We start from the raw sequence: 19,824 nt of genomic DNA, 5'->3' as shown, positions 1-19,824 counted from the left end.
ACATGGTGCCTAAATATAAATAAATGAGTAAGAGAATAAATAAATGCGGGAATATAACGTGGAACAAATTAATAAAAAAATAAATTATAAAGATACGTTTTTAAAACATATCACATTAAAAATATGAGCATTTTTATTAATTTTATTATTTATTTGTGAATTGATTTATGTTTACTTTTCTTTTTGGATATTTAAAACAGACACTTCTGCAGATATTTCTGTATATTATTAAATTCTATTTCTTTTATATTTTGTATCTGTCTATCTATCTATATATCTAGAACTTGCACTGCTCAAATACTTTTGTTTATTCGTCCATCTTCCGCTGTAAAACGACGATACTCTTATTTTGAAGGATTTACCATGTTTCTGTGGTAACTGCAGTCACTTGACGAAATAGAGCGAGCGAGAGGTTAATTCTCACACACTGGAGTAATCTTTGGCCGTTTTGGTGTCAGTGTGGTTCCAGGTTGATCCGTGTCGTGGTGGATTTCAGACGTTGTAAAGCGGCAGGTGTGAAGGCGTCGGTCCGCACACGTACGGACGGTGTCGCAGTTTAACGCGAGCGGAACGGAGGAGCGACGGTCCTCTGCGGTGAGTCGGACTGAATGTGGGCCCAGACTAATAATATGTCAAATTAAATAATCGAGATTTCAGTCGGGGACAATAACTTGGTGGGTATTTTATCACGCTGTCCACGTCTTCGCAGTTTGTCGCAAACGGGATCTGCGCCGACACGCACGGCGCAGAATCGTCTCAAATAAAGTAGAAATCCTCGCTTAACTTTGTCATTAAAAATATCAGTGGATTTAAAAATTAAAAAACGGTAAGCAACATTTGACAAATGAATGCGCTAAATAAATCTCGAAGCCTGAGGACGGCAAAAATATGACCCAGTGATTCAATGTTGGACCATAAATAATAATATATCCATCGTAACGAATAATTATGCGTTTTTGTTTGTTTGTTTTGTTTTTATTTGGTTAGTTTGTTTTCCCCCAGTTTGGGTTCCAGTCATAGAAAACGCTGTACTCCACTTCCGGTCTATACTATACTATATACTAAAAAAAATTCATAAATTTAAATTCAGTGTAAATTTATCTGCAAATTATTAAAAAATATTCCACTTTTGCTCCTGTCTGAGAAACATGGGGGCTGGTGCTCAATGCATTGTGGGTGCTATATACAGATTGTTTTTCTCAATTATAAAAAAGTAATAATTTTTTTCCATCCATCCATCCATTTTCTTCCGCTTTATCTGGAGTCTGGTCGCGGGGGCAGCAGCTCAAGCAAAGCCGCCCAGACCTCCCGATCCACACACACCTCCCCCAGCTCCTCCGGGGGAACCCCAAGGCGTTCCCAAGCCAGCCGAGAGATGTAGTCCCTCCAGCGTGTCCTGGGTCTTCCCCGGGGCCTCCTCCCAATGGGACGTGCCCGGAACACCTCTCCAGCGAGGCGTCCAGGGGGCATCCGGAAAAGATGCCCAAGCCACCTCAACTGACTCCTTTCGATGTGGAGGAGCAGCGGCTCGACTCCAAGCTCCTCCCGAGTGACCGAGAGGAATAATTCTTTTTTATCTGTTAATTTCTTCTCATACTGACTTTGTGACCTGCAAGAACAGTGACACGTATGCGTACAGTCTGTCAGTAATAATGTCCTATAAATTGAAGAACTGCATATTTAATGCATCTTTAATAGTAAGACATGGTGACTATTTTTGTGCAGCTCAGAAAATAAGGAGTGGAATTAATGAGAACATGCATTTTCTGAATATAACACATTTTTGGTGCGTTATACTCAAGTTGCATTTTCCCGGTTAATCCCCCCCCCCCCAGAAATTTTGCCTGGAAATTAGAATTCTAATGCGTCATCTCATTCGAACCCACGCACCCTGAGTTCACAGTCCAACATGGCTGCTGTGAGTGTCAACAGGAAGTCAAAGCTGTAGTTTTTGTGTGTCCAGTTGAATAAATCATGCACACAGTACTCTTGTTCCTGCTGTCAGTGGACATGTTGCTATGATATTTTTTTTATGCATAAAGTACTGTTTCTCAACAGTTGTCGTCAATATTCGTAAATCCGGTAGATGTCACTAACAACAACAGCTGGCTACATCGCGCTACAAACTGAGCAGTAAAACACTAATGTAAGATCTGCATCATTTGTTCTCTTCCATGAGGTCTCTTTTCTGGACCTGATGTCTTGGTAGCGTTCTATACACCAAGCTTTTGGAGGCATGCTGCTTATTTTCCGACTTTGGTTGCTGTGTGGAAACTGTGGAAACGCACTTCGGGTGTGACATCATTCATAGTTGGAGATTTATGAGTTTGAGGTTAATGGAGGTTCCATTAACCTCAAAGTTCCGAACACAGCATTTGATGGATGAAGGATAGACGTCACCTGTAGCTGAGTGCTTCTGAGACATTGTATTCTACTAATATGTGTGAGTTCTTTTCCATTAATTTTGACCAATAACCTTTGCTAACATAAATGCAAAACATCTAAAACAACACTCTGATGAGGGTTCATTGTATAGAAATGTTGTTTTTTGCCCAGTCAGATTCACAAACTCGGCGTCCTTTTGCATTGACAAAATTTGTAGTTTTCATTTCGGCTTCCTGCAGTGGAAAAACGTCTCAGATTTATCCAGTAAACCGAAATTCTCCATGCCGAGAATAAAAAATAAATAAATAAAATGTGAACAATTCCAAGGAACCTGCACACAGAAAAATACACATGCAACATTTTTAACCAGTAGGTGCTAATCCTGGACTTCTATTTAAGACGAGTGGGAAATATAGCATGAGTGATACCATTCAGTTATTTCAGCACTGCGTAAACCGATACACCAAATTTATTTCTACATCCTGGCGGAGCTGTAGATCAAACACTCTACACAGTGCACTTTTTCTTTCATATGTTGAGGAACCAAGAAATAATAAAAAAAATATTGTGATATGAAGCATAGTTGCACAGTTGTACGACATTTGAATGCATCTTCCTGAGCAGTACATAGAATTAAAACACAAAATTAGGTAGAATCTTTTAACAGAGTCAAAGCAAACATGTGCCCTGCCTATATGAACTACACACATCCATATAACCTTAATCAAGAGGAGCATGCATTAATTAAAATACACACTCACATATTGCACAGGGAGGGTGCAATATGAACAAAACCGTTAGTTTTACTTCAGCACGACGTGTGGAACTTCTGTAAGATCATATTACCTTGCTTATACAGCTGCCTGTGTTGTCTGGATATATTGGCATCATCACTTGAAGTATTACTATGTGCCCGAGGTATTTAGTAAAATGTGGTTCTTCCAGCGCTGCACCAGTCATAAAACATTTAAGTATCTGCCTCTAAAGGACATAACGGCACTTTTCTGTGGGTTCTCTTGTGCAGAGTAGTTTTTGCTTAAAAAAAAAAAAATTTCACATACTGTGATTAACCCATGAACTGAGGGTGCAGACAGTAAGAGATCATCAGCGTGCATGAGGTGGTTTGTCGGTAGATCACGATAATAGTAACCAATGTGGCAGGTGTTAAGCATACCGCTCAGGTCGTCCACGCAGACGTTGAAACAAATGAGTGGGCGAAATTCCACTAGGGATGGGGCGACTAGTCGTAATAGTCGATTACAACTAGCTGACATCAAAAGTCAAGCCATTTATTAAGTTAATTTAACCCTTAAAAGAATAGACCTGGTGGAGCTGCCACCGCTCCCTTCACTCAGTGAAGACAGTGTGTGAACCTCAGCAGGTGAACTAGTCAGCTCACACGGGTCGTCCATACCTAGTAAATGAATGCAGGTATTGTCTTCATGCTATTGCTGTTTTTTTGTGTTTGTGATGTTTGTGGGTATATTTGTTAAAATAAATGTCACATTTCAGTTTCACTATGAAGATTTAAAATTGGCTTAATTCATTGTGTCAAATTTAGTCGCTGGCTAGTCGATGGCTGATGGTACCCGACTAGTCGGCTATTGATTTTCATTAGTTATCCTGTCTGTCTGTGGGTCTGTGGGACAGTTTAAGTCCAGACTGAAAACTCATCTCTTCTCCCTGACTTTCAACACTGGCTAAGTGGTGTATGCTTTGCTCTGCTATTTTGCTCTGTATTTTTAGATTATTTATTTATTTATTTATTTTATTCTTTTCCTTTAATATTTTACACTTTTGTATTGCTATTATTGTGAAGCACTTTGGTCAGCTGCAGCTGTGTTTTAAATGTGCTATATAAATAAATTTGAATTTGAATCCCAACCCTAAATTCCACCCTGTCTAACATCCTGTTAGGGTGTCCAGCTTGATATACACTGTGTTGACTACTCGATGACTAATGGTATCTGACTAGTCTGTCTTTGTTAGACACGGTGGAATTTAGGGTTGGGACGATGAATGAAAACCATTAGTCGACTAGTCGATGCCTAATGGTACCCGAAGAAGCACTGGAAGAAGTGCGTTCTACTAAATACCTCGGACACATAGTCAGTAATACTTCAAGGGTTTGGGACGACTAATGGTGCCCAACTAGTCGATGAGTTAATGGAACCCAACTTGTTGACTCATGATTTTCGTTAGTCATCCCAACCCTAAATTCCACCCTGTCTAACATCCTGTTAGGGTGTCCAGCTTGATATACACTGTGTTGACTACTCGATGACTAATGGTATCTGACTAGTCTGTCTTTGTTAGACACGGTGGAATTTAGGGTTGGGACGATGAATGAAAACCATTAGTCGACTAGTCGATGCCTAATGGTACCCGAAGAAGCACTGGAAGAAGTGCGTTCTACTAAATACCTCGGACACATAGTCAGTAATACTTCAAGGGTTTGGGACGACTAATGGTGCCCAACTAGTCGATGAGTTAATGGAACCCAACTTGTTGACTCATGATTTTCGTTAGTCATCCCAACCCTAAATTCCACCCTGTCTAACATCCTGTTAGGGTGTCCAGCTTGATATACACTGTGTTGACTACTCGATGACTAATGGTATCTGACTAGTCTGTCTTTGTTAGACACGGTGGAATTTAGGGTTGGGACGATGAATGAAAACCATTAGTCGACTAGTCGATGCCTAATGGTATCCGAAGAAGCACTGGAAGAATTGCGTTCTACTAAATACCTCGGACACATAGTCAGTAATACTTCAAGGGTTTGGGATGACTAATGGTGCCCAACTAGTCGATGACTTAATGGAACCCAACTCGTTGACTCATGATTTTCGTTAGTCATCCCAACCCTAAATTCCACCCTGTCTAACTTTGTTAGACACGCCAGAGAATTCAAAGTTCATCCTCCATCTCACATGTAGGTTGTTTGTTTGTTTTGTTGTGTTTTCTTTGGGTGGGGGTTGGTTTTGGGGGGGTACATGTGGTGTCATTCATGCTATTTTGTTGTTTCATCTCTACAGCCTTCAACTAGTGGGCACGTTGTCAACTTGTGCAACCTGCCGCTGTGACATTCCACCAGTCAGTGTAACAATTATCCCCTCCCCTTTTACTTTTGAATGTCAAGTTATTGTCGCTGGTATTTGTGCAGAAACAATGCCAACCTGTACCTGACGTCAACGCCAAATGGTGAAAGAATTTGGCCTCTTGGCAAAGCACCAGCATGAGCACAAACCCTTCATCCATTGTACAGGTTGCAGAATGACTCGGGGAGGAGTGAGTGCTCTGTTGGCACAAAAAGAACAATTCTCCAGAGGTGTCGATGGAATCGCGGTTCAGCAGCACAGATTTTAATGACTTGGTGTCTCAAGTTTGTCAGAAGTTTCCCCGTATTGAAATGTAGACATCAGTGGTGTAATGTTGTATTTTGCACACAGCTGACGTCCTTGACCTCAACATGAAAGTAAGTGCTTTGTTATCGCTGTGCGTGTGCATGTATGCACATTATGGTAAATCAGTGCACCTGTAGCACCTTGAACTGTTATGCAACTGACCTGAAAACGCGTACAGCGCACCTACAGTACCAGCAGTGTTCCGAGGGTGAACTGGTTCTGCAGACACGTGCATCAAGCTGCATGTTCTCTTCTTTTCTTCATGTTTTGCGCTTTTATCCGTTACATGCGTGAAACCAACCCATTGCCGACCTCTGTTTAGGATCCACAAGGATGTGCATAAGGAAAGCATGTGCAAGTGTGTAGAGTTGAGCCCGTTTGAGAAAGAGAGAAGCGGAGCGAGATGGATGGAGATGTCACCCTCCTATTATAAGAAGAATGACTCACTCTTTTCACTCAGGAGCGCACATGTTCACCCAGAGAGATTTTTAGGCTGTTAAACATTCAGCAGAACAACCACAGAGTGCCATCAGGCTTTTTTTTTTTTTTTTTCTTTTTGCCGTACTTCATTCAAACCCACAGGCATGTTCCTTGGCAACGGTATTTGGCCTCCTGTTGTGGGTGGGACACACCTAGGTGAAGATCACCTCCCAGGAATGTTCTCAGCCCACACAGTATGTGCTTTTGTTCCCATGTAAGTAGATTCCTGGAATACGAACGCCATGTCTCCCCCCCTGCAGGTGATATTTCGTAACCGTGACTGTGGACAAACAGAACGCATGAAAACGGCGGCTTCTGTTCAGCGCAGCAGAGGTCACGCGTGTGATTTTTAGAGTAGTGGAATGTTATTGTAGTTAGGGTTGGACGCAAGAACGTCAACTTTGCTCGCATAAAGTCAAGTATGAAGATGACAGATGTGACCAGTTGTGCCGCAGCGATCGGGTGGAACAGTATTTCACGGTGGAAAAAACAGACAGGATGTTAACGTGAATGTCAGATGTAGATTTAGCAATCCCTGGCCACTTTATTAGGTACACCTTGCTAGTATCAGGTTAGCTCCCCTTTTGCCTTCAGAACAGCCTCAATTCTTCATGTCATAGATTGAACAAGGTGTTGGAAACATTCCTCAGAAATGTTGGTCCATATTGACACAACGATATCACACTGTCGCCCATTCAACCGGTCTGTCCATTCACCTCTGACATCAACAAGGCATTTCCATCCACACAACTGCCACTAACTAGATATCTTCTCTTTTTTGGACCATTCTCTGTAAACCCTAGAGATGGTTGTCCATGATAACCTCAGTAGATCAGCCGTTTCTGAAATAGACCAGACTGTCTGGTGCCACCAACCATGCCACGTTCAAAGTAGCTTAAATCCCCTTTCTTCCCTGTTCTGATGTTCGGTTTGAACTTCAACAAGTCGTCCTCACCGTGTCTAGATGCCTAAAAGCACTGAGTTGCTGCCTAATTGGCTGATTAGTTATTTGTGTTGACAAGCAATTGAGCAGGTGTACCTAATAAAGTGGCCCGTGAGAGTATATCAGCCATTGGCTGACTATCCTTGTGTCATAGGTTAAAAAACCCATATTGGTAGACCACCGCTTTTAAAACATATTAATACAATAACATGCTTTTGGAGGGCGGTATGCATTTTCAAGAGGCCCGACGTCCATGCCCAGTCGCCCAAAATGACAGCTATTCGCCCTGGTCTAACTCGGGCGAATAGCTGTCATTTTGGGCGACGGGATGGATGGAGGTACTCAGAAAAATGCATACTGCACGACAACAGCATGTTATTTGCATTATTATCACTTTTTACTGAGATACACAACACATAACGCGTACATAAAAAGTTGGCTCACATAACTTTTGTCGCGTCGCCTGGCGCGCGTGCTGCTCTCCAAATTTGGCAGTGTGCCCTCATCAAGCTGGCTGCTTTCTGTGCTGTTCATTGTCGTACTATCCATGAGAAAATCATCCGGAATATCCATATTGGGACCAAAACAAACTTCTCGTCTTTTCATCTTTTCCTCTGCGGACAGTTCTTGGGCTGCACGCACTATGACGTCATTTGTTTATGCACAGCGGGCAGGTATAGCCAGATAGCGTCGACGTAAATCTACAATACCGGCCCAGCAACGCCCCGGTAAAGTGATAATAATAATTATTATTTTAAACTCTTTCCAACCAGGTATTTATTTTGTGGTTTTAAGCTCTACACTAAAAGTAAAATATCTTAAACTGGGCTACAGTTACAGTTTTCGTTTGTTTGATTTGACTGGGTGTTAATTCTAGTTCTAAGGGGTTTTGACAAATAAGATGCATGTTTACAGCTGTGCATGGTTGTAGCATGTTTTTTGTCATGTGTGTCCGTCTGTGTGAATAAAATAACTTGTACATGTTTGAGTTGGACCAAACTGTGTAATAATTTAGGGTGGTCCAAGGACAATCCATTTTAAAAGAAAGGTTACAGGCCAACGCCAATATTATAAGCCCAATGTTTATATATAGAAAATGTGTAGAATGGATTTTACAGGGATTCGTCAAAGATACACGTACGGTTGCTGTTACAAAGTCGTGTCCCTGTTCTTGTGGTCACGTTACCTTTGACCTTGTGTTACCTTGAAAGGTCAAACTGAAGCCCTTAAACAGTTTGGAGCAAATATGGATTAAACAGGTGAGATGAGAGAGATGATCATTTATTGTCATTACACTTAGAAGTGCAACAAAATTATCTTCACACCCAATTGCCTCAGACAAAATACAACAATTAATCCACAATTATTACTAGCTGAATGTAATAATGGCACGCATCAGAATTAAAACAACCACACATATACGTTTGGCATTGTATATGTGCACTAAACTTTGGAGCAGTCCGTCATCCAAATTGAGGCAAGGTGAGCGTAGGCAGAAGCAGAGTCCCACGCAGCCTCCCGGGAATGGCAGAGCGGGGGGGGGGGGGGGTACAGAAACACAAGGGGGGGTGGCGGAGGTGAGGCGTGCGTCACGTGTGCAGTTGAGTTTATGTCAGTCTCTGTCTGTGAGTTGCATAGAGTCTGTAGGGGAGGGCAAAATGAAGAGGGAGCCAAATGCTTCACCAAAGCCATTGAAATCCTTCTGGAGGAAAACAGCAGGGAATTTTGGGGCAAATGTGGTTCACGTTTGGGCAGAATTGGTCAAATGTTGAGGCCACACAGAATGAACAGTGTAGTTTCACGCAATCACAGAGACTTATTTAAGTGTTCAGTGTTCAACGTAAGGAGCAAGTGTTGCACTCGCTGAACTTCCATACTTCTTGTGCTCGTGTTCTGGTCGACTGTTGTGAGTTTATTAAATATTCACAGAGACTTATTTAAGTGTTCAGTGTTCAACGTAAGGTGCAAGTGTTGCACTCGCTGAACTTCCATACTTCTTGTGCTCTTGTTCTGGTCGACTGTTGTGAGTTTATTACATATTCACTTAACATAGTTATTAAGACTACTCCCCTCCAAACCTTTGAAAACTCAAAAGCAATACATTTCTAAGACCATCAGTTAAATGAATCATTGTGCACCATCAGTTTTGTGTATTTCTTACAGTTAGTTCTCTTTCTGTCTGTCTGCTATTTTTGGTTGCATGCTTCTAGATCTGTTTTGAAGACACCTGGTGATCTGTCTTGGCTGACTGAAAAGAAGTGCAGTGTAACCAACCCCCTTCAAGGACAATAATCACTGGTTGTAGCCTTAAATAGTGTTTGCAGAAAGATCACACAAGACACAAAAGCAAATCGAAGACGGTTGGTACCAAGCAAACCACTGACTAGTTTTCCATGTAAATGCAGTGATGTCGTTTTACTAATAAAGTAACACGAAGCATAGGAAGATTTACAAGTACACGGTCTATAAAATAGAATAAAATAGAGTTTTGATTAGTTTGTGTCTCTTTAAAATCTGCAAAGTAATCTGAGTACTTTTGCTTTGAAAGTTGTGTGGAAAGTAAAACTCCTGTTTTACTTCTTCATATGGTTTGTCAAGTTTTCTATTTCGTAAAGCCTCGTAAAACACTGGAGATGAAGAGCAGTTTGTCGCTCTTACGGTTTAGGTCCAATTTGCATTTAAATGTGTATTTGGAGATGATAAAACTCTGCCTTTGGACGGACTTTGAGGAAGTTCCAGTGACTGCAGGGGAAGATCTGCTGCTGCCAGCTGGGAAAGCCGGGATTCTTTCAGCGGCACGTAAGATCAACAGGGGAATTATGAGCTTGGACAGTGTCCGGGGCGGAATGTGTCTAACTGACCTGGGTTTGTTTCCCAGTAGCTCTATCCCTTGTCAACATAGGAGGGTGGGGGGGCGGGGGGTGACCTATATACCTGCTTCCTTTTAACACACGAGGACCTCTAAGGGTGGTGTAGGGCTGCTGAAGTTGAGGGTAAGCTGAGATGGTACATCTGGGTCCCACTGCACTACAAGATGTATTTGAACATTATGGAGAACAAGTTATCAGGGAGGTCTGTCACTCTTAAAGGGGTCACATTGAACAAAATCCATTTTCAATGACCGCATTGACATTTAAATAAGTTTTGGGTTTTATCTCAGACTGTTAAAATCCAGCTTCTATAACTGTGCATGTACTTAGAAATTTTGCTGCACTAAGCAGAGCCTGTAAAGACTTGTATTAGACTTATGTGACATATGTCATAGAAACCCAGGCCTGCTTTCTCTGTGGGAGAAAGATACTTGAAGGGAGGGGGCCATGGAAATCAATATTCTTTCTGATTGAAGTCACAGAACTTTAACAGTGTTGTTCTTTACAATTTTCTTACCGTCTAAGTCATGAATCTAGTGTGTGTGTGTGTGTGTGTGTGTGTGTGTGTGTGTGTGTGTGTGTGTGTGTGTGTGTGTGTGTGTGTGTGTGTGTGTCTCAACAAAAATATAAACGCAACACTTTTGGTTTTGCTCCCATTTTGTATGAGATGAACTCAAAGATCTCAAACTTTTTCCACATACACAATATCACCATTTCCCTCAAATATTGTTCACAAACCAGTCTAAATCTGTGATAGTGAGCACTTCTCCTTTGCTGAGATAATCCATCCCACCTCACAGGTGTGCCATATCAAGATGCTGATTAGACACCATGATTAGTGCACAGGTGTGCCTTAGACTGTCCACAATAAAAGGCCACTCTGAAAGGTGCAGTTTTGTTTTATTGGGGGGGATACCAGTCAGTATCTGGTGTGACCACCATTTGCCTCATGCAGTGCAACACATCTCCTTCTCATAGAGTTGATCAGGTTGTCAATTGTGGCCTGTGGAATGTTGGTCCACTCCTCTTCAATGGCTGTGCGAAGTTGCTGGATATTGGCAGGAACTGGTACACGCTGTCGTATACGCCGGTCCAGAGCATCCCAAACATGCTCTATGGGTGACATGTCCGGTGAGTATGCCGGCCATGCAAGAACTGGGACATTTTCAGCTTCCAAGAATTGTGTACAGATCCTTGCAACATGGGGCCGTGCATTATCCTGCTGCAACATGAGGTGATGTTCTTGGATGTATGGCACAACAATGGGCCTCAGGATCTCGTCACGGTATCTCTGTGCATTCAAAATGCCATCAATAAAATGCACCTGTGTTCTTCATCCATAACGGACGCCTGCCCATACCATAACCCCACCGCCACCATGGGCCAATCAATCCACAACATTGACATCAGAAAACCGCTCACCCACATGACGCCACACACGCTGTCTGCCATCTGCCCTGGACAGTGTGAACCGGGATTCATCCGTGAAGAGAACACCTCTCCAATGTGCCAAACGCCAGCGAATGTGAGCATTTGCCCACTCAAGTCGGTTACGACGATGAACTGGAGTCAGGTCGAGACCCAGATGAGGACGACAAGCATGCAGATGAGCGTCCCTGAGACGGTTTCTGACAGTTTGTGCAGAAATTCTTTGGTTATGCAAACCGATTGTTTCAGCAGCTGTCCGAGTGGCTGGTCTCAGATGATCTTGGAGGTGAACATGCTGGATGTGGAGGTCCTGGGCTGGTGTGGTTACACGTGGTCTGCGGTTGTGAGGCTGGTTGGATGTACTGCCAAATTCTCTGAAACGCCTTTGGAGACGGCTTATGGTAGAGACATGAACATTCAATACACGAGCAACAGCTCTGGTTGACATTCCTGCTGTCAGCATGCCAATTGCACGCTCCCTCAAATCTTGCGACCTCTGTGGCATTGTGCTGTGATAAAACTGCACCTTTCAGAGTGGCCTTTTATTGTGGGCAGTCTAAGGCACACCTGTGCACTAATCATGGTGTCTAATCAACATCTTGATATGGCACACCTGTGAGGTGGGATGGATTATCTCAGCAAAGGAGAAGTGCTCACTATCACAGATTTAGACTGGTTTGTGAACAATATTTGAGGGAAATGGTGATATTGTGTATGTGGAAAAAGTTTTAGATCTTTGAGTTCATCTCATACAAAATGGGAGCAAAACCAAAAGTGTTGCGTTTATATTTTTGTTGAGTGTATGTATATATATATATATATATATATATATATATATAGTGTGTGTGTCATCCAAGCTATAGCTGGCTTTCGTGATTTCCACTTTTATTTTACATGGTGTAGATTTTTAATTATTCTTCAGTTTATGGGTTCTTTAATAGATATGAACATATAGTATCTACGTTTGGGGTTTCCATTAGATAGCATATAGAATATGTATTTTGTCTTCCTATAGTAAGCTAGCATGGTGAACTTTAGATAGATACCTAAAACATATTACATCATGGCTTCTGTTTCTATAATAAAATAATCATATTTATAGCTTAGCCTACTAGCTATAATTTAATTTTACAACAAATCTACAGACTAGGTATATGTATACTACAATCTTCTCCTGTATGAATATTTAGGTTTTAGAAGCTAACTCCTATAATATTATGTAGTAACTCTATTTCTTGGATATGTTGTTTACTACCCTGATTGTGTAAATATCATTTATATATATGCTGTCCATTTTCTTGAGCCGCTTGGGTGGGTAGGGAGAGTTCCCATGGGATAAAAAAAGCTTTTCAACCTACCATTCCTCGTTCTCAAGACCAGGCACCTAAGTGGCTCTACTCATCTTTTTTTATTTTTATTTATTTATTTTTTTTAGATATACCTTAGTATACACTAGTAGAGTTCTACCTTAGAATTGGAATGTGTTATAGAAGACATACCTTACTGTATTTTCATGAAAAGAACACTATACATACATATAGAACATACATTTGTCTATCACAATATGATAAAAAAAGAAAACAATCTTGTCTGAAAACAATTTAGTATTTTGACCCACATGGGTTAAAATACAGTAACATGGGCTTTTCTGTTCCTGGAATGGCAGATTTGATCAGTGTAATCAAGCAGAAATGTCACTCCTAACTGAATATTGCAAAAAAAAAAAAAAAAAAAAGGAACAAATTTGAAGTATAACTATCATGGCACATAGAGCTTGGAGACAAACATAGGCGACCAGAGTTGCTGTTGGGAAGAACATAGGAAAAGCTCCAGACATATTTAAAACAAAAGTTTTGCTGGATATCTACTGGACAAGTGAGGCAACACACACACACACACACACACACACACACACACACACACACACACACACACACACAGGTCTACTGTGCCCGTTCTCTATGCTAACATTTTCAGTTGGTTTTCCAAACTTAGTGGGGGAGACCAACATTTTACACACAGACTAAGTTAAACTTCAAATGCAACTCACTGCATTTACCATCAAACATTGATGAAATAAATAAGCTGCCAGAATTAAAATAGGCTGTAATTTTACAATATGGCATAAAAATAAAAGTAGTTTTATAATAACTATATATCAACACAAAGAAGGGAGTCAATTTTGTGGAAAATTGAAGACTGTCCCTTTTATTTCATATAATTTTAAGGCTTGTGGTAACATACAGTTTGCTGTAAAAATGGATACTATCACCCCCTTTTTAATTGCGGTTTTTTTTCCCCAACATATGATACCAATTTAGTTATTAATTTTGTTTTCAGTGTGAATTAATGAATTTTGACACCTGTGTCATGTTCCGCTTCTGATCACCAGAGTATGGGAACAAGTGAACAAAGCACTGGCAGCACAGCAGTTTGCAATTGCTCTCTGGCGGCATTTGGACCTTTAACTCTTCGAGAATAATCTGAGAAGACCTGCAGCTGCTCTCGGATCAGCACTCACAGCCAACTGCTCCATTGTCTTCAAACCTCAGCCTAGACGGGAGGAGATGGAGAACTAACTGGGGACCAGCAGGCAGTAGCTCCTCCCTCACCATCCACCAGCAGCCATGGCGGGGCTAAAACGTTGTCGTGATGGCAAGATCGCCGGGCTGTACGACCTGGATAAGACGCTGGGCAGGGGCCATTTTGCTGTGGTCAAACTGGCCAGACATGTCTTCACCGGGGAAAAGGTGTGTAGGTTCAAATGTGATCCTCTTTTCTCATTGGGCAAACTAACACTGGCTTTATTACTTTTGTGACATTGGCGGTTTTTCATCCGGACTCTTCCAGGTTGCTGTGAAGGTGATCGATAAAACCAAGCTGGATCCGGTGGCACGAGGTCACCTTTTCCAGGAGGTGCGATGCATGAAGCTGGTGCAGCATCCCAACGTGGTACGACTCTACGAGGTCATTGACACGGCAACCAAGCTTTACCTCATCCTGGAGTTGGGCGATGGAGGAGACATGTACGACTGCATCATGAAGTACGACGGAGGCCTCAGCGAAGAGGTGAGTGGCACTGCAGGGGACCTGGACGCGTAATGCCTAAAACAAAAAACAAAAAACTGGCTCTGAGGTGACACAGGATCATTTTCACTTCAACCTAAACCTACAGTCAGGTCCATAAGTGTTTGGATAGTCACAAGGGGTTTATCAAAAAATATCACATTAACCCTTAAGGTATTATTGCCATTTTTATACACAAGTCAACTCAAGTCTATGAGAATTGGCTGGTGAAGCACGAAACCACAGAACCACCTTGGGTCCTGGATGGAAACCCCCAGTCAGACATCCGGTCCATTCCTTCATTTCTCAACCATTCATCTGCCAAAGCTGGAAACGTGGGCGTTCCCTGGTCCTTCTCCAGCTACTGGGGTTTTCAACATTCAGGAACCTGTGTTCATTAAGACATACAAACAGTATGATACGGTATGGTTAACCTGTCTGGAGGAGGCAGTTCTCAAGAACTGAGTGATTGTGCAAGAAGAAGACCCGTGAGGGAAGCCACCAAGACACCCAGACCACTCTGACGGATTAAGAGGCTTCTGTGCTGTGATTGTGGAAGCTGTACAAAGTGCAGCTTTTGGCTTTTGCGCTACCAGTCACAGCTTCACAGAGCAGAAAAGAGAAGGACTTTCATCCAAGAAACCAGACCAAATCTAGGCTTGAGTCTCCCAAGTGCCTTCTGTTAACTTATAGCTGAATGTTGCCATCTGCTTTTGTGGGTTACAGGCTGGTAGACCGCTAACCCTATGTTGTGGCGTGGCTTCCATCATAGTCGTCATCTCTTTATTGTGATACCTCAAAAACTGTAACTTTTTTCTAATTCAGCAAGGGCGTAATATGGGTTGTTGACATTGTTCCTGTCTAGAAATCATATTCATAGATTCGTTCGTTTGGAAATGGCGGCCATTTTTATGCCAAAGATAGCTATTTTGAGCACTTAAAGGCAATTTTCTCAAAAAATAACTTTTTTCTAATTTGTCAAGGACAAAATATGGGTCGTTGACATATTTCACATCAAAACATTATACTCAGATTTGTTTATTTGGAAATGGCAGCCATTTTTATGCCAAAAACAGCCAATTTGAGTCTTTGGACCCAATTTTCTCAAAAACTTTTCTTTTAATTTAACAAGGGCACGAGGCCGAAAATGGCCATTTTGCCTTGGGCTTTAATTGAGCCAGTAACCCACAGGGGCCTTGGCACTCTAGTTTAAGAAGAGCCCTTCTCTTTTGCACACCACCATGAAGCTGTATAACTTCTGTCTACTGTGTCCTTTGGTCAAGTGAATAGAGAGTGTGGGATTTATGTTTGATCCTCATGCAGTTTAACTGAATGAAAGAATCGAGGTTCCACTTGGCGTTTGACTATAATGTGAAGCGTTTGTCTGTGTTTCCTGACCTTCTAATCTCAGACTGGTTGAAAATCCCCTACAATGCTCAGTGGCTCTTTGTTTGATGCTCTCTCTGTCTCCTTTCTTCAAGATGGCCAAGTGCTACTTTGCCCAAATTGTCCACGCCATCTCCTACTGTCACCAGCTGCACGTGGTGCACAGAGATCTTAAGCCAGAAAACGTGGTGTTCTTTGAGAAGCAGGGTATCGTCAAGCTCACCGACTTTGGATTCAGCAACCGGTTCCAGCCTGGGAAAAAGCTCAATACCTCCTGTGGCTCCCTGGCGTACTCAGCCCCTGAAATACTGCTGGGAGACGAGTATGACGCACCTGCCGTGGGTAAGTTTACGGTTTGCATGTGAAAGTGAGACACTATAAATGGTGCTTTAACTCGTGATACTTGCGCTGATTTAATGCACGGACTCCGTGACCTCACCCGGACCCCCACCATGGGAGCACTGAGTAAGAGCCAGAACTCATCCCAGACCTTCGCTAGAATTCACAGAGACCTGTCTCCACTCTGCACAGCACTTTTGGTGGTCGTGTTATGACAACAACTTACTCCAGATCGGGTTGAGTCTCAGGATGTCCCACAAGGCGACCTGTTCAAACAACTCAAACACTTTGGGGGGGAAATCCACACAAGCCGCAAATACGCTGCAAATTTACCAAGTGTGTTTGCCTAATTTCTATTCAAACTATCTAATCTACACTTTATATATGACACAGTCACAAATCAAATAAAACATAAGTCAGATTTAAAGACTTGTTTTTGGGGACTAAAACTTAAAAATCTCAAGTGAAAAGAATTTTAGAAACTCAATATTTTTAAGCGGCTGTGTTGTTTTCCAAAGTTGTAACTCTTCCTAATACTAATATAATAAAGCTCGAAATGAGTTTTGTCAGTTCATTTTAAGACATTTCAAGAACTCATAATAATGAATTTTAGTTCTTTCTTTACAATTTAAAAAAGATGAAAACAAGGTGTTTTAAAACCAATCTGCTAATGGAACATGAAAATTCACTTAGTTTTATTGAGATAAGATTAGCTGAGAAAACTCATTTTAAGATTTATTTAGCTAGTATTAGAAGTATTACATCTTCCATGAACACAGCAGCTTAAAAATGGTACGGCGAGTCAAAAAAAAAGTTGTAACTCTGATAAGACTTGAAACAAGATGTTTCCAAAAGTCTTTCTCTTAGCAAGATTTTAAAGATGTACATATTCTTTAAAAAAACAAGTCATTATATATTAATACAAATGTACTTGTTAAAAGTTGAGACAAACATACTTGCACACAGAGAGGTTTAAACCTTACTCACTCCTTGAGTGAGCACTTTGGCAACAGTAGTAAGGAGAAAAACTCCACCAGACATTTCTTTTTTTTTTATTGTAAGAAGAAACCTGAAGCAGACCAGACTCAGTGAGGTGACCATCTGCTTTGACCATACGAACAATACGTACTGCCTGAAATTTTAGATGGAATGTTTATATATCTAATAGGACCGTGAATGTTTCCCTCATAAAATAATAAAATGTGTATACACAGGCTCTGGAACAAAACTTTTATTATGAAACAAATCAGTGCTGTTATATTCAGTGCAGTATGATTATAATTCCTTCATTAATATAGACAATTATTTTCAAAAATAAAATAGAAGAAGCCAACAGTGGCATTCATTTTTTTTTTTTTTAACTCTGGTGTGGCACGCTGGCACTGCCTCTTGTGAACCTTTTGTTCACCACTAGGGGCAGCAGCAGAGCAGAATGCCTTTCATTGAAGAAGCCCAGATGAAGAAACCAGCTGATGTTAGCATAGCATGAAAAATGTCCTGTTCTGAACCGTACAATAGTATTAACAAATTACGAACTGAACGTAAAGTTCAAATGGGTATATTTATCTCTTGTACTGTCTACCGTTATCAGACATACTGATTTTCTTTTTTTCTTGTATGTAGCAAAGCTAACATTGCCGTGACCAGTCTAGCACCGACCTTTGAACTTTTACAAGAGTTGGAAGATATGGAAGCAGCTGTGAAACAATCTTCAGTCAACTGATTAATAACATTAAAAATCGATCCATCAACTGATTATTAATTAAATGTCGATTTTCAATTTGTGACTTTTAATTCTTCCACTTTTTTAATTGGTTAGAATTTTTTATCTAATGTATTTAGGACTTGATAAGGTAAAGGTATTAGGTATAAGGTATTAGCAGTATTTTATTGTCAGCTTTTGTTCATTCTGCTGCTGTGATGGTGGTGTAGCACTGAAATAAATTGTCTGCACTCCTGCAGTTAAAAAATGTGGCTCCTGGCCGATGCGCCATCTGCGAAATAAAATCTCATTCCGTGTTGATACTAACATGCATCATTGCTTTCATACCAGTTCAGGATGATTTCGTGTTCCAGCGTGTGTGTGTGGGAAAACCGGACTTGTTCCAGTGGGTATTTATAGTCGTCCACCTGCAGTTTATTTTTGTCGGCAGTTTTTGTCCTCCTTACGTTCCCAGAGATCCGCAGTCTTCCTGGGAATAATAGAAAACTGATGTCAGATCAGGCTGCAAACCGCCTCACACTCATCACCAACACTTTGCTCTGGTTCCCGACTCAGATATTGATTTTAAAATGCAGTGGCGGGGGGGCACAGAAATATAGAACTTGAGGAAAATAAGCCAGAAGCCACTGCGTCAGAGTGAGATGGGGACAGATAAAACCGTATGATTATGAGAGGTGCGTGTTCTTCTCGAGTGCGTCTGCAGTGTCTGTTTTTTCCTGTCCGCCTTTTCACTCTCCGTTTGTGTGCAAAGCCAGCGAGCTGATCAATCATCCCAAATGTTGACCGCGCTCTAACAGCCTCTCTGTAATTTGGCTACTCATGTTGCTGACGTTTTCTGCAGGATGTCTGAGGTCAGCCATTCTGTAAAAGCCCATTTCAGCACCGATGATAAATGCTTGTGGACATTTAATGTGCACATGCAGTTGTTCAAACCGCACGCGCGCTGTTGTTCATGTGGCTGTGATGGTGCTTCAATTGCAGGGGGTTATCCATCCACTCAGGATGTAATATTGCGCGCGAGGCTGATTGTATCAGGAGTGCTTTTTTGTTAGCCGAATGGAGGCCAACACTCCTGCTTGGCCGGGTTTGTATCCCGGCCAAAGTACCTGCTGACACTCTGCAGATTGTTGAGTCTGACGTTTCCGTGCCAGGTGGCAAGGTGCCAGCTTGCTGCAGAGATAAAAGCTGTTCTCTTCTCAGCTCTCAGGTTTGACCTGTTTGGCGTTTGTTGCATGTTTTGGGGAGGTGCTGCAAATAATTTGAGGTGAGAAGCATTCCAAAATCCCAAAAAGAACAGGGCATTTCTATTCTGGAGCCCACACGGTAAAGACGCTGCACACACCAAAAGTACAAAAAGCTTTTTAAAAAGTGCTTTTACAATAAGGTAGACTTCCTCATCAATGTTCCATACAATCAGGTGTCCATAAATGCAATCTTCACTGCAGTTACGTGTTTGCAACACTACGACTGCCCTCCAGTCATCGTTAGCTTCGTCATGGAGGCTGCGTGATCGTTTATTAGACAGTGAGCATGATGACTCTAAAAGTTTACATGAAACCCTCAGTGAGTGTCTTCACCACGTCTAGATGACTACATGCATTGAGTTGCTGCTGTGTGATTGGCTAATTAGCTATTTGTATTATTAACAAGCAATTGAACAGGTGTACCTAATAAAGTGGCCAGAGGGCGTATGAATTAAATCTGAGACTATTTTAAAAATCTTGAGGTTTTGAGTTGTTTGCTCACTTGTTTTTTGTTTTTACTCTTCTTCCTGTCAAGTATCCTTCCTTGTGGTGC

The 19,824-nt window shown here is 41.5% G+C and overlaps 1 protein-coding gene across 1 annotated transcript in view; it reads left to right on the top strand.

Annotated features, from left to right (window-relative positions):
- The first annotated feature begins 397 nt into the window (after window positions 1–397).
- LOC117501573 (SNF-related serine/threonine-protein kinase-like) overlaps window positions 398–19,824 on the top strand; it is a 30,093-nt gene continuing 10,666 nt past the window's right edge. The window contains exons 1-4 of the mRNA XM_034160480.1: window positions 398–594; window positions 13,906–14,263; window positions 14,364–14,582; window positions 16,061–16,307. Coding sequence (XP_034016371.1) covers window positions 14,141–14,263; window positions 14,364–14,582; window positions 16,061–16,307 — 589 coding nt within the window. The 5' untranslated portion in view covers window positions 398–594; window positions 13,906–14,140. The remainder of the gene's footprint in view (window positions 595–13,905; window positions 14,264–14,363; window positions 14,583–16,060; window positions 16,308–19,824) is intronic.

The sequence above is a fragment of the Thalassophryne amazonica genome, chromosome 20 (genome assembly GCF_902500255.1).
Source record: "Thalassophryne amazonica chromosome 20, fThaAma1.1, whole genome shotgun sequence".
Lineage (NCBI taxonomy): Eukaryota > Metazoa > Chordata > Actinopteri > Batrachoidiformes > Batrachoididae > Thalassophryne > Thalassophryne amazonica.
The sequence above is the reverse complement of the archived record's forward strand: the minus strand, read 5'-3'. Positions and strand labels throughout refer to the sequence as shown.